General features: G+C 34.8%; 1 protein-coding gene across 6 annotated transcripts in view; it reads right to left on the reverse strand.

Annotated features, from left to right (window-relative positions):
• The window catches only part of ECHDC1 (ethylmalonyl-CoA decarboxylase 1), an 81,134-nt gene continuing 66,160 nt past the window's right edge, over positions 1 to 14,974 (reverse strand). For all 6 annotated transcript variants that reach the window (XM_056818739.1, XM_056818740.1, XM_016428886.2 and 3 more), the window contains one exon: positions 1 to 937. In XM_056818739.1, the coding sequence (XP_056674717.1) occupies positions 529 to 937 (409 nt within the window). In that variant the 3' untranslated portion in view covers positions 1 to 528. The remainder of the gene's footprint in view (positions 938 to 14,974) is intronic.

A 14,974-nucleotide genomic window follows, 5' to 3' on the forward strand; every position in this document is an offset into this window, starting at 1 on the left:
TTGTTTCTAATGTGAGATTTTAATTCTAACTATAAATCCAGTTTTTTATATGCTACACCATGCTGCTGCTTTTTCTGCACAGATTTTTAAAAACCTTTATCAATGCCCCTTGTTTCTTTTTATACCAGTCATTTCCCAATTTTCCCTCTCTCATTTAATTATATCCTTTGTAACAAAAAGCAAAATGTAACAATCTCATTTCCCAGCCTATATAGATATATTATTTGGCACCTATAGGCACCCTGCCTTTCTTCTAAAAAGAAAGAAGTGTGTTACACTGAGGGGGTCTATGACATTGATAGATGTCTTCTGATCTTAGTTATTATTAAATGAAAAAACAATTTGATAAAAAATCAGAGAACAATCTAATTCCTGATTTAAAATATACTTTTAATCATAGATTTAGTGTAATATGTGTATTTTTTGCCCTGTATAGAAAAGTTACTAAAAGGCTTATATATTTAATGATTTTTGACATTTAAACATTTTTCAATGGGAAGAATTTGCAATTATCATGTTCTTTACAAACTACTTGTAAAATTTTTTCCTTTTGGCAATAGCCTCTAAATTAGCAGGTCCACCCCAAAGAGTGCTTAAAACATCTCTTTCAGTCTCTAATGCCTCTTCTAAAGCAAGTTCTTTTCCTGATGAAACCACAGTCTTCAAAGCTCTAATTACTTCTGATGGACCACTGATAAATTGTTGAAGCCATTTTCGGGCCTCTTCTAGAGATTGACCTTCATCAGAAGACTGTAATATCTCATCAGCTATTCCTATTTCTAGGGCTATTGTAGGATCCAGTTTGAGAGCTCCACTTAGCACTTTGAGGGCTTGTCTACTGCCAATGATTTCAGTCAGTCGGGCAGCCCCACCCCAACTTGGTGTTATGCCCATTTCTTTATGGACAAATCTGATCTCACTTGATGGAGTCATGAGCCTACAAAAGGAAGAAAAAAAATGACAAATTAAAATGTGTAACCGAAATGTGTTACCTTAATTAAATGCTACATTTGACTCAAACCAAGGTGTGAAAATCAGATTCTTTTTGCCTTATAAACAAGAAAAGAATCCAAGATTATGAAATTTGTCTCTATTAGATATGGATTCAGCATATATACAGTATTTTATTCTAATAACAGTCCTTTTGAAAATAGTGGCAAATTTTGAAGACCAGCCTAACATTTTTTAAGATAAAACTTTTATGAATACTGTATTTTCATTTAGCTTTAAAAATATAATGGAGAGAAGCAGAATAATAAATGTTTTAGAAGGTGGAAGGAATGCTAAGTATGTGATATATAAGAAGAGAAAAATGGCAGCACTACTAGTCAAGATACAAAAAACTTAAAACCTTACTTCTCATCCATCTCTTCATTCACATTGATAGAATAACATGAATCTAGAAAGGGTAAATCACCTTGTGACAAGGAGCCATTTAAAATTCTCTGATATATGAATTACTGAGGAAGAGGGAAAGAAAGGGCACGACAACAATTGCCTGAAGAAGGTAGCAGAAAGAAAACACTGACTCTGAGCCCATTATGTCCTCTTCCATAAACAATTTTTAAGTATTGCTGACCTATCTTTGTTGGTAACAGCTGATTCCCACCAAGAACCTCAGACCAATCTGAGGAAGACAGAACTAATTTACTCAACCATATGTATTTAATAATGGGGTAAAATATACACTCTATCCCCTTGGGATTCTGTGAATCACTACACTGATCTTTAGTAATTATGAATCTCAAAACTATAGTGTCTTGGTACTTGTTGCAATAAGCAGTGCCATTTGCAAACAGGAACAATTGAGGATTCTCATCATCCTTTAGGAGGTCTGTTTCTAATTTTTATACTGCATACAGCATACCCTCTATTTCAAGGGCTTTATCTCACTTGATTGTACCACATTGTAAAGAAACACCTTGCCAGAGGAAAGCCATTAAAATGAACAATGACATAGTAAAACAATGCAATTTTAAAACCAAGTCAATAGGCATTTATTGTTATATTGCTGTGCTAAGTGTTGTGGATACAAAGAAAGGGAAAAATCTCCCTATTTTCAAGGGCCTTGAAAATCTAATGAAGGAGGCAATATGCAAATAACTGTGCTAACAAACTGCACAGGACAAGTTGGAGGTAATTTGGAGGGAAGTCTTACAGAAGGTAGGGGATTTTAGCTTGGTCCTGAAGCCAGCATAATCAGGATTCTATATTCACTACACCACTCTATATCATGATTAAGAAAGGGTTTTCCATAGAAAGTTGTCTGCAAAGGTCTGACTTCCTTTTTCATTTTCAAAGAAACCTTTGAGACATGCATTGACTAATATAAAAGTTTTTGCCAAAATGGGAAAGGAAGGTACATAGGTCAGTTGCTAGTTGCATATCTTTGGTTGTACATTTTTGGGTAATAAGATAGAATCGCTTTTAAAAAATTCTTTGTTAGTAATTCTCCATTTAAAAATACTTTAAAATTCAATCCTTATATGCCATTGAAACTGTATGAATTGATTTCTTTGATGTATACTTTTGTAAGGTGTGTAGTTTTAATTTTATCATCTTATAATTTTCCATTTACTGAGGTGGCTAAGTTCAAATATGGTGGTTCTGCTGTCAACAATAAGAATATATTACTCAGTGTTGGAAAATATCCTATTTTTTTGGTTGTTATTCTCCTAGTTCAGTAAGTTATTAAACATTTATCAAACATCTAACATATCAAACATATATTAGGCAGCTGGGTTAGGTGCCAGCAATTCAAATGCAGTAAGAGTTCCTGTCATCAGAAAGCTCATATTTTATTGCAGTTGTGGGTGTAGGGTTAGGGGAGGAAGGAGAACAAGATTTTAACGAATAAGTAAGTAAAGTATATATACAAATTAAGTTGCAAGAATTTGGGGAGAAAGATGCCTAAGAAGTAGGGGTATTAAGGAAAAGCCTTTTGTAGGAGGTGGCAGTTGAGTTAAGCCTTAAAGGGAGCAAGGCTTCAAAAAGCAAGGTGATCAGGAAAAGGCTTATAAGCATGAGAGGTGCTTGTGCAAAAGCACAAAGATGAGGAAATAAAGTCTTATTAAGGAAAGAGCAAGGAGGTCAATGTGGCTAAACTGAAGTATGAGGGGGGAAGTAGGGTATAAACATCCTGGAAAGACAGAATGCAGGAGTATTGTGAAGGGCTTTAAATGCTAAACAGAATTTTACATTTTGAGAGCCACTGAAACTACTTGAATGGGGGAGTGAGTGATGATGAAACATCTATTTGGAAGCAAATTTTGGAATCAACTGGGAGAAGGGGGAGAGATTTAAAGTAGGAAGACTAGACCAGTCAGGCAGCCATTGCAGTAGTCCAGGTGAGAAGTGATGAGAGGAGCTAGGGTGATGATAGTATGAGATATGGAGACCAAGCTAGGTAAGAGAGGGAGATGGGGATCCTTAGCTGCTTCTCACCCTTAGAGTTGTAACCTATACCATTCTGGTTAACTGGTAAAGTGAAATGAGAAAACAAAGGATGCTGGCCTTTATGAGATCCCAAAGACCAAACTCACTAAATTGGGAATCACTAAAAAGAGCCAGTAATAACGCTAAACCTAAGGATCTCCTGCTCTAAATACTAAAAATTGTCCACAAATAAATACCTTTAAAATATATTGTAGAAAGATGCAAGGAAATCAAATTGAGAATCTTTTAAGGAAAGTATTACTTTTCTTGAAATCAAATCGAGTTAGTTTTCCTAACTTCTAATAAATTGGTGCTTTAGACCCATCACCATCAAAAACAAACAACCCTTTCTTCCTTAGTTCTCTATTTAATCAAACAAAATCTTCCAAAAGAGAACTTACAATAGCGTATTCAGTTACCCAGAGGAAATAGGAACTTTGTCTTAACAGCTGTGAATGTCCAAAAGGGGGATGTTGATCCACTATTTACAGAGAAAAACCAGCTATTAAAACATGAGCAAAAATTTAATTTTCCCCAAAAAAGTCACCTAAAACTTAATATTTCCAGAATGTCATCATACTTCTTTTTGAAAAATATGAGGGAAGGAAACTTTATGTAAAATCATGAGTTATGTAAACTACATTAATAGTTGGTAAAAATTGATTTAAGCAATAATGGAAATTAGAAAGATCTGAAAAACATCCTTTTTTTTCCCCAGGATTCATAATGATAGCATTTTAGGAGTGAGGGGGGTAGGGAGTTTACTGCTTTCAGTCATTTAAGTAAAAGATTATATAATATGGCATTTTAACAAATGTATATCTAGGCACAATAGTCTTAGACATGATATCAAATATATTAAATCTATCCCTTCCTACAATTGTAGTTTGGTCTGCAACATGACTTTGGACAGATATAACAGTGATAGGTCAATCAATTAAGGAAAAGCTAAATTTGATTATAATTAGTACCTGGTGAAAGTTACACATTTTAGATTGTAGTGCTATAATAAGTCATGACCATATATTTCAAAGCACTCACAGAGAGGTGATATTCATTGTTTTAACTATTTGCTAATGGTTAAAATGAACTTCTTTGCACTCTATAATGATCTGAATATTTTCCATTTTTGCAACTGAACTGAATCTTCAGTACAGAAAGAGATAAAATAACATAAAAGAAAATAAAATTCTTGGCTAGACAACTTGAATAGTTGTCATCTAGAAATACTCGGCTTAAACATGGCATTGGATAATCTTCTATGCCTATGCCACTACATCTGGGTAGGTAGAACCACCAAGAATTGCTGTAATAAAAATCTCACATAATAACATAGGAGCAGGATGGGGAAACCTAAGCATTTATATAGTTGAGATCCTCTGAGGAGAGGGAGGGGAAAATCATAGGGATAGGAGACTTGGAAAAATTGAAGATTGGGGGGAAGGAGAGTTCAATAGCATACTGTATACATAGCCCTCTGTTAGATGCTGGGGGAGATAAAAGCTAAGATGATTAAGTGATTCTTTTTATAGGTTAATTACAGGAGAACATTTCAACCACCTCTGAAGTAGGTAGTTTATTGGTGATTTACTAATTGACAGAAATTTAACTAATGCTATGATGTTTCTACTTTAGGTGTAAAGTTATGTTGTTTTTAGGCTTGAATTAAAGCCACTCAAAATCCAAATGGTGTGAAGTGATGCAACTACATAGGCCTAAGGCTATACAGCCCAGCAAATAGTATTTTTATACAATAACTATGCTACTCCCTGTCAAGATATTTATAAATTTACACAATATATACCTGCTCTTAAAATATATTTCTATTGGTATCTTATATTTTCACACTATCTACATGTACCTCTGTATTCACACCACTCTCCTGGAGAGCTATTTTTTAAATTTTTAACCATCTCACTGTTCCTCAAACTTTAAAATGGGGATAATAGCAACTAGATAATATTTGTAAAGTGCTAAATTAATGCTAGTTATTATTAAAAACATTTAGAAAGAGGAATGAGAAAAAATTCACCAAAATATGTCAAAATAAAATATATGTAGCTTTTACTGGATTCCTAACTTAATTTTAATGACATCTATTTTCAAGGGAATTATACAATGTGAAAATTCTAAAATTCTAAAACTGAAAATTTTAATCTATTAAGATAAAAATATATACATAAGAATAGCCTCTTTGACTAAGATAATCTTCTGCCTTAAACCTTGATAGCTAACCACACAACCACATAATATTAGAAGTAATTCTAGTAGACATTAATTATACCACATTCTATGTTTAAGATAACACTGCTTAGTGCCAGGGATTCAAATAAATACAGAGTCCTGCCCTTAAGGTGTTTCTTAAAGTATGAGGAAACTGAAACCCAGAGAAGTTAAGTAATTTGTCTATGGTCATATAGTCTTGTATCCAAAGTGGTAGGTACAAAATACTTCTTCCAAAGAAGTCTCTTTAAGTCCCATTTTTTCCTTCTACAATAGTAGACACATAATTTCATGCAACAGTGTTTGGTGGTTTAGGTGAGGATTTAGGGAGGTTTGGGGTGGGTGGGGGAAGGGCTGAAGTGGAGAGAGGAAGCAATAAGTGAAAGTTTAATTATATTGATTTAATAAGCATTTCATATTGCATGCTACTGTATATTGGTTTTCTTGATTTCTACCCAGTCTTCTTGAGGTGAAAAGTTATATTTGCCAAATGACATGGGAATAGCTGAATCAGAGATGAAGACAAAGGCAAGACAAAGTATCTGTTGCTTCCCAAATGGGTGTCATCTTTTGGATTTAACGAAGTATCTAATTGCCATGAATATTCCAAATATAAATGGAATGAAGGCCCAGTCTAGCTGTATGTACCATCACCAACATCATTACTGGTTTTCCTAATATAAGGAAAATCTATGAAAGAACCCTATCAGTAGAATCATACCTGACCTCAAAGGTGACCATTAGAGAAACTGGGAATGTTCTACCTGGTAAAGCAAAAATTCAGGGTAGGAATTTTAAGTCTTCAAGTATTTAAAAGGCTGTTACATGGAAGAAGGTTTGAGATTTATTGGCTCTGGAAGGTAAAATAGGAGAAATAGGTGGAAGTTTCATGAAGAATTCAACTAAAGAAAAAGAAAATTTTCCTGGCAATTCGAGCTATTCAGAAGTAGAATGAGCTGTGTTGGAAGGTAGTAAAAAGAACAAGTGTTTAATAAGTACCTACAATGTGCCAAGCACTTAACCAATATCTCATTTGGATGTCCCAACAACAACCTTGTGAAATAGATGCTATTATTCCCACTTTACAACTGAGGAAACTGGGGCAGACAGAAGTTAATCTATTAAATGTCTAAGACTCCCAGCCAAGGGCTCTCATTGCACCATGCAGCTGAATTCTCATTTAGTGAAGGATGTAACAAGAAACTGTTTGATTACTATGCTGTGAAGTAGATTTATGCTTTAGCTGTGGCTTAGACTAAAAGACCACCAAAGTGTAGACTACACTTTCTGCAGAAAAGATTATCAAAGTACCAAAAGGTCTAATGCATCTCCCCCAAATATCTTTTCTATAATTCCCTACTCACAAATACCTTCTAAATAATAATAATAATAGCTTCTAAAACTATTTGGTAAAATAAGCAAAGAAGGAATTCTACTAAATTCTTTTTATGACACAAATATGGTGCTGATACCCAAGCTAGGAAGACAAAAAATAAAGAAAATTATAGACCAATTTCTTGAATAAACATAGATGTAAAAATCTTAAATAAAAATACTAACAAAGTGACTCCAGTAATCTGTCATGAGGATTATTCACCATGACCAGGGATTTAGACCAGGAAAATGCAAAGCTGGTTTAATATTAGGAAAACTATCAGTATAACTGGCCATATCAATAACCAAACTAACAAATCACATGATTATCTCAATAGATGCAGAAAAAGCCTTTGACAAAATATAACACCCATTCCTATTAAAAACACTAGAAAGCATAGGAATAAAAGGGCCTTTCCTTTAATAAGTAGTATTTATGGGGGCAGCTGGGTAGCTCAGTGGATTGAGAGCCAGGCCTAGAGACGGGAGGTCCTAGGTTCAAATGTGACCTTAGACACTTCCTAGCTGTGTGACCCTGGGCAAGTCACTTGACCCCCATTGCCTATCCCTTACCACTGTTCTGCCTTGGAGCCAATACACAGATAGAAGGTGAGGGTTTAAAAAAAAAGTAGTATTTATTTAAAGCTATGGGCAAGTATCATCTGCAATGAGTGTAAATTAGAAGACTTCCCAATAAAATCAGGAGTATTTCATTTCATACTAGAAAGGCTGGCTTTAGCAATTAGAGAAGAAAAAGAAATTGAAGGAATTAAAGTAGGCAATAAGAAAACTAAACTATCACTCTTTGCAGATTGTATGATGGTATACATAGCGAATCCTAGAGAATCAACTAAAAAACTAGTGAAAATAATAACTTTAAGCAAAATTGCAGGATACAAAAAACAAATCCAACAAATCATCTGCATTTCTATATACCAATTAAGTTCAGCAGCAAGAGTTAGAAATAGAAACTATTTAAAATCACTCTAGACAATATAAAATACTTGGGAATGAACACAGTTACAAAACACTTTTCACACAAATTAAGTTAGATCTAAACAATTGAAAAAAACATTAAGTGCTCATGAGTAGGCTGAGGTAATATAATAAAAATGACAATCCTACACAATTTAATTTTTTTGCTTATTCAGTGCCATACCAAACTACTAAACAACTATTTTATAGAACTAGAAAAAATAACAACAAAAGAATGAAAGATCAAGAATATCAAGGGAGCTAATGAAAAAAAAAATGTGAAGGATGGTGGCCTAAGCAGTACCAGGTCTTAAACTCTACTATAAAACAGTAATCATCAAAGCAATCTTGTACTGGCTATGAAATAGAAGGGCTGATCAATAAAATAAAGTAGGGGTAAATGACTTCAGCAATCTAATGTTTGATAAACCCAAAGATCTCAGCTTTTGGGATAAGAATTCATTATTTGACAAAAATTGCTGGGAAAATTGGAAAACAGTATGACAAAAATTAGGTTTATATCAATATTTCACATGCTACACTAAGATAAAGTCAAAATGATGTGTTATTAGAATGTTACCCTAATAAAAACTATGATTTCCAGCACCCCATTTTCTTCCTGTCATTATGTGCTAACATAGACAGGATATAAATTCTGTAGAGTTCTGTTTCTCACTCTTTTCTCTTCCTGTGGTGGCAGCTGTGGACATGGGGTTTTTGAGCAGATAGAAAAACTTAGTCACATGGTTCTATTTTGTTAGATAATAAACTTTATAAAATATAATACTTGAAGTATTAGGCATTTATTTAAATCCTACATTTATGGCAACCACAGAAGTGGGATTTAGAACCCTTAATTCTCTCTAAGTAGATTAGTTTGAAAAGGAACTGTGTATCTCCTGCTGTGGCCTCTCTTCGAGTTTTCCCTGCTGCTGCTGCCTGCCTCCCTTCCTAACTGCCTGGGTGGTCCCAGCCAAGTTACTGCTGCCATCTGTTGCTGCTGATTGCCACATCTTTTAAAATACACAAACTGGCAGTCCTGGGAGCCACACTCCAGAGGCTGGGAAAGTATAAGCCCCTTTTTCCCTTATACTGCCAACACCTGAGTGCTTGCTAGCTGCTTGCCTTAGAAGCCTTGGTGTATTTCTCATAGGCAATAATTAGCCTCCTAAAGGGCTTTTACCTGAGGACATGCTTCTACCCTCTTAATTCCCTGTCCAGGTGGCAGGGGAAGCAAGCAGCTCCCTGGTGTTTTTACTCCTGGTGGAAGGGGAAGGAAGGTTAGACAGGAAGTAGAATTGCAAGCTTGGCCCACTCTATGAAAGAGCAGGACATTACCTATCTCAAATTGCTCCCAGTTTTAGAATGTCTTTTCTTCCTACTGTTCCTGGGTGCACTGGTCCTTGTGATTAGCTTGAATAATCCTGAGATTCAGGAGAAAAATTCATCTCGCTATAGCCCCTTGCCATTCTGGCTGTTTTCTTAGTGAAAATTAATGTATCCTGAGTTGATCCATGTGTTTGTCAACACCCTCTCGGGGGGGACTGTATAATTCTCAAAAAATCCTAGTTATATAAAAGTTTTTTCTTATCTGCGTGTACTTTTAGGATAAGAAACTTACTACCTCCCAGAATCCAGGAAGTGAACTGCTTGGAGAAGGTGCCATGGAGATACCTGCAGAAACCTCACACTCCACCAAAAGATCCAGAATGAACTTTGGGATGTAGTGAAATTGAACTGTGCGGGGTTGAATGGACTTGTTTTGAATGTACACTTTTATGCCAAAGGGGACTGCCCCCTAATTGGCTTTTTTGTCAATGTGCCTAGCAATCACTGTTCTCTTTCCCTTTTGTCCCAAAATTATTGCAATAATATGTTTACATGATCCATTGTGGAGGCTAATCTCCCAAAGGATCCCAGGGGAAATTATGTAATTAGAATCTGTTACCCTAAAAAAACCCTATGATTTCCCAGCACCCCACTCTCTTTCTGATGTTATGTGCTGACGTAGACAGGATATAAATTCTGTGGAGTTCCGTCTCTCGCTCTTTTCCCTTCCTGTGGTGGCAGCTATAGATGTGAGGTTTTTGAGCAGGTAGAAAAACTTAGTCACATAGTTCTATTTTGTTAGATAATAAACTTTATAAAATATAATACTTGAAGTATTGGACATTAATTTAAATTCTACAATGGGTATATGAGTTAAACAAAGAGTTAGATAAGTAAATTAGAGCAATGTAGAATAGTTTACCTGTCAGATCTATGGAGAAGGTAAGAATTAATTGCTAAACAAATGATAAAGAACTTTATAAGATATAAATGAATAATTTTGATTATATTAAACTATAAAGGGTTTATACAAACAAAACCAAAGAAACCAAGATTAAAAGGGAAACAACAAACTGGGAAGAAAATTTATGATGATTTTCTCTGATAACGGTTTCACTTCTTAAATATATAAAGAATTAAGTCAAATTTATAAAAATCCAAGTCATTCCTCAATTGAAAAATGGTCAAAAGATAGGAATAGTCAATTTTCCAGTGAAGAAATCAAAGTTATCAATAATCATATACCAATGTTCTGAATCTCTCTTGATTAAAGAAATGCAACTCTTGGGTACCAACTCAGACCTATCAGAATGTTCAATATGACAGTAAAGGAAAATGATAAATGTTGGAGGGGATGTAGCAAAATTAGGATATTAATGCATTTCTGGTAGAGTTGTGTACTAATTCATTCTGGAGGGCAATCTGGAATTATGCCCAAAAGTCTATAAAAGGATGCATACCCTTTGATCCAGTAATGCCACTACTAGGTCTGTATCCTAAAAAGATTAAAAAAATGGGAAAGGACCTGTTTGTACAAAAATATTTATAGCTGCTCTTTTTGTGGTAGCAAAGAATTAGAAATTAAAGAGATGTCCACGAACTGGGGAATGGCTGAACAAATTATGGTATATAATGGTGCAGAATACTATTGTGCTGTAATGGAATGATGAACAGGATCATTTCAGAAAGAACTTTAAAGACCTTCATAAACTTATGCAGAGTGAAATAAGCAGAACCAGGAAAACATTGGACACAGTAATAGCAATATGGTGGAACAATCAAATATCATAGACTTTGCTACTAATAGCAATACAATGATCCAGGACAATTCTGAGAGATTTATGAAAAAGAATGCTATCTACCTCCAGAAGAAGAATTGTTGAAATAGAAATGCAGAAGAAAACTTACAATTTATCACTTGATTATTTGGGTAATACATTTTGGTGTTTTGGTTTTATAAAATTATTCACTTACATAGCTGCGCTCTTTGTGGTGGCCAAAAATTGGAAAATGAGGGGATGCCCTTCAATTGGAGAATGGCTGAACAAATTGTGGTATATGTTGGTGATGGAATACTATTGTGCTAAAAGGAATAATAAAGTGGAGGAATTCCACGGAGACTGGAACAACCTCCAGGAAGTGATGCAGAGCAAAAGGAGCAGAACTAGGAAAACATTGTACACAGAGACTGATACACTGTGGTACAATCGAAGGTAATGGACTCCTCCACTAGGGACAATGCAATGTCTCTGAACAATCTACAGGGATCTAAAAAACACTATCTACAAGCAGAGGATAAACTGTGGGAGTAAAAACACCGATGAAAAGCAACTGCTTGACTACAGGAGCTGCGAGGAAATGACTGAGGAGAGACTCTAAATGAACACTCTAATGCAAATACCAACAACATGGAAATGGGTTCGAACCAAGAACACATGTGAAACCCAGTGGAATTGTGTGCCAGCTATGGGAGAAGTGGTGGGAGGGGGGTGGGGGGAGGAAAAGATAATGATCATTGTTTCCAATGAATAATGTTTGTAAATAACCAAATAAAGTAATGTTTAAAAAGTAAAAAAAAAAAGATTATTCACTTATAAAACTGAATAATATAGAAATATGTTTTGAGTGATAATACATGTATAATCCAGATAGAATTGCTTGCCAGTTCCAGGAGGGGGGAGGGAAGAAAGGAAGGAGACAATCTATCATAAAACTTTGGGAAACTTATGTGAAAATTTGTTATTAAAATAAAAAATAAAATAAAAAATTTAAAAAGCTTCCATATCTTCCACAAAGTTCTATCTCATTCTTAAAGCAGAGTTATGATTAATTATTAGAGCCATAGTAGGTGAAGTTTTATAAGACATTTTTAGTACTGTTTGGATGGTTGGGATGTTGAAAGTTTGCTTACTTTCCAAGCTTAATTTAATAGTCTGCAACCATGGCATGACCTCACTATTTTACACCAAGTCCTCAAGGTGAGATTTGCCAAATAGCTGGGAAGTAACTGAAGCATAAACAAAGCAGCACCTTCTGCTTCCTGTTTAAATACCCTGAACTCCCAATTCAACCTTCTCAGCCACACAAAGGGATGGTTATAGGGCCTTTGAAATTTCTCTAACCAAATGTTCCTACCCCTCCAACTCTTCCTTATTATCTTGATGCTGTCTGTAGTTAACCAGTTTATATATTCTCCTCTATTCAGAAATTACATCCCTGTCTTTAGCACTGCTCATGCCTGGCTAAATCCTGCCCTAGGCTCTTCCCATCATCTGACTTCTATGTGCTGAATATCATTGTCTAAAAATGTACGTTATCTAATTTTGGTTGGATCCCCAAATGCTGCAGAGAAATCCTTCTATTTTCTTAATTATTACATTCCCCTACTGTGGTTGCTACAAACCTTTTTTCAAGTTTCCCCTCTCCTTTGTGCTCCATTTTTCCTGAGAAAAATGTACACCTTCTATTTACAGAGAAAAGATACTATCCATTGGGCAATTCATCCTCTCTTCACTCTTTATCACAAACTCCAATATTTCTCTTCCTGTTTTGTTTTCTCCTCTTTTCTTCTATACTCTAACAAAAAGGTTATTCATCTTTCCAAAACCAACTCTTCTACTTGTGTCTTTGTGACTTTCTTCTCAAAGAGCTTGCTCCCAGGTTTATTACCTAATTTTCAATCTTTCTACTGGCTTCTTTCTTGCTTATGAATATGTCCATGTGTATTCCATCTTTAAAAAAAAAAAACACTTTACTCTATTGTCCCTTCAAACTACTTATCATCCTGTGACCCTCATCCTTTTTAAAACCAAACTCACAGAAAAAGTAATCTCTTTTCGATACCCCTCACTTCCTTTTTATTCCACAATCAATTTTTCAATTCCATGCAGTCTGGCTTCTGACCTCACCCCACAATTGAAACCAGTACTCAGATTACTATCAATCTCTTAATTGCCAAATCCAACGGCCTTTTCCCATTCATTATTCTCAACCTCTTTATAATGTTTGACACTTTAGATATCCTGTCTTCCAGGATACTTTTCCCTTATTTCCCCCTTTTTTTTCTGATCATTCTTATTCTCCTTTTCTGTATCATCATCCCTGTTCTGCCTCCCTAAACATGTATTTCCCCCAACACACTATCCTGGGCTTTCCCTTTCTCTTTTCCCACATTAAATTCTCTCTCTACAGATGGATCCCAAATCTATATATACCTAGTCCCAATCTTTTTTGAACTCCAGTCTGTCCCCATATCACCAAATGCCTTTTGAAAACCTTCAGCTAGCTGTCCATTAGGCATCTCTAACTCAAAATGTCCAGAACAGGACTTGGTATCTTTCACTCCACCCACCTTTCCTCCAACCATCCCTCTTTCCATAAAAGGAAGTACCTAGTCTCTGTCTGTTACCTTGGGTATGCAAATTCAACATCACCCTTAAATTTTACCTCTTCTTCACCCTCCCATATCCAACCATTTGATTTATCTTGTTAGTTTTCAGTCCCAACATGTTCCTTATCTATTCTATTCTCTATACCTAAATGACCACCATACAAGTTCAGGTCTTCATTACTGCTCATCAGAACTAATGCTATAACCTCTCAATTTGAATCCTGGATTCTAGCTTTTATTATTTCTAAATCTATTCTCTACCCAAGGTTGCCCATGTCATTCCTCTTCTCAAAAAATTCAATGACTCCCTATTCCCTTTAGGATAAAATATAAATTACTTGGTTTGTAATGTAAAGCCTTTCACAATCTGATTATAACCTCATTTCACATTAAATTTTTTATAGACTATTTTCAATCAAATTGGTTTACCAAAAATCCTAGGATAAAATATTTACAGTTGAAGGAGAAGTCGGGCTAACCCCCACATTTTATAGATAGTCCAGCACCCATATTTTCCAGATGATGAAACTAAGGCCCATAAGAGTTACCTTATCCAAGGTCATTTGACCTTGATAGACATTTCCTCTAAAATTTGGCCATTAAATTTTCTATGTTTGTTTAAAATGTAAATGGAACAAATTTAACTAATTTTAAAAATTATTATGGTTAAATGGAATAAACACTATCATCACCATCACCTTCTTCAGGTTGTATGCAAGTAAGAGAGAATGAAGGTGGTAGAATATCTTCTAAATGAAAACTGATCATTTAAGTTAAAGAACCAGATATTTGTAGATTAGCTCTAGCTTAGAAAACTAAATTTGTCCAAAAGTCTTAAATATGTTTCTGAGGTTAGAAAACCATGGTTCTAAAACCTCCTCCTATAAAAGAAGGGCCAGTGCCACACCTGCCTAATTTTAATATTTATTAAAAGTATATTCATTGCCTCTTGAAAAATCTCTGAAATGTCAATTCTTATTTATTAGCAACTCCTAAAATGTTAACTATAATATTACTTCATTTTTGAGTTGCATTTGCTTTTTAGGTTCCACTAAAACTAATTTTTTGAGTCACAAAATTATGTTTTATTCAGCAAAACTAGACAGACTTAGAAGGCTTCATCATGGTCAAAAAAGAGCTAAAGACTCAAAGAAGAGTCATAATTTTATTAAAATTCAGACACATATCAAGACAATAAGCTCTGATTTTTGTTTCCTTTACCTAATTTATTATTTTTATTCCTGAAAT

This window comes from Monodelphis domestica, chromosome 2 (assembly GCF_027887165.1).
Source record: "Monodelphis domestica isolate mMonDom1 chromosome 2, mMonDom1.pri, whole genome shotgun sequence".
Lineage (NCBI taxonomy): Eukaryota > Metazoa > Chordata > Mammalia > Didelphimorphia > Didelphidae > Monodelphis > Monodelphis domestica.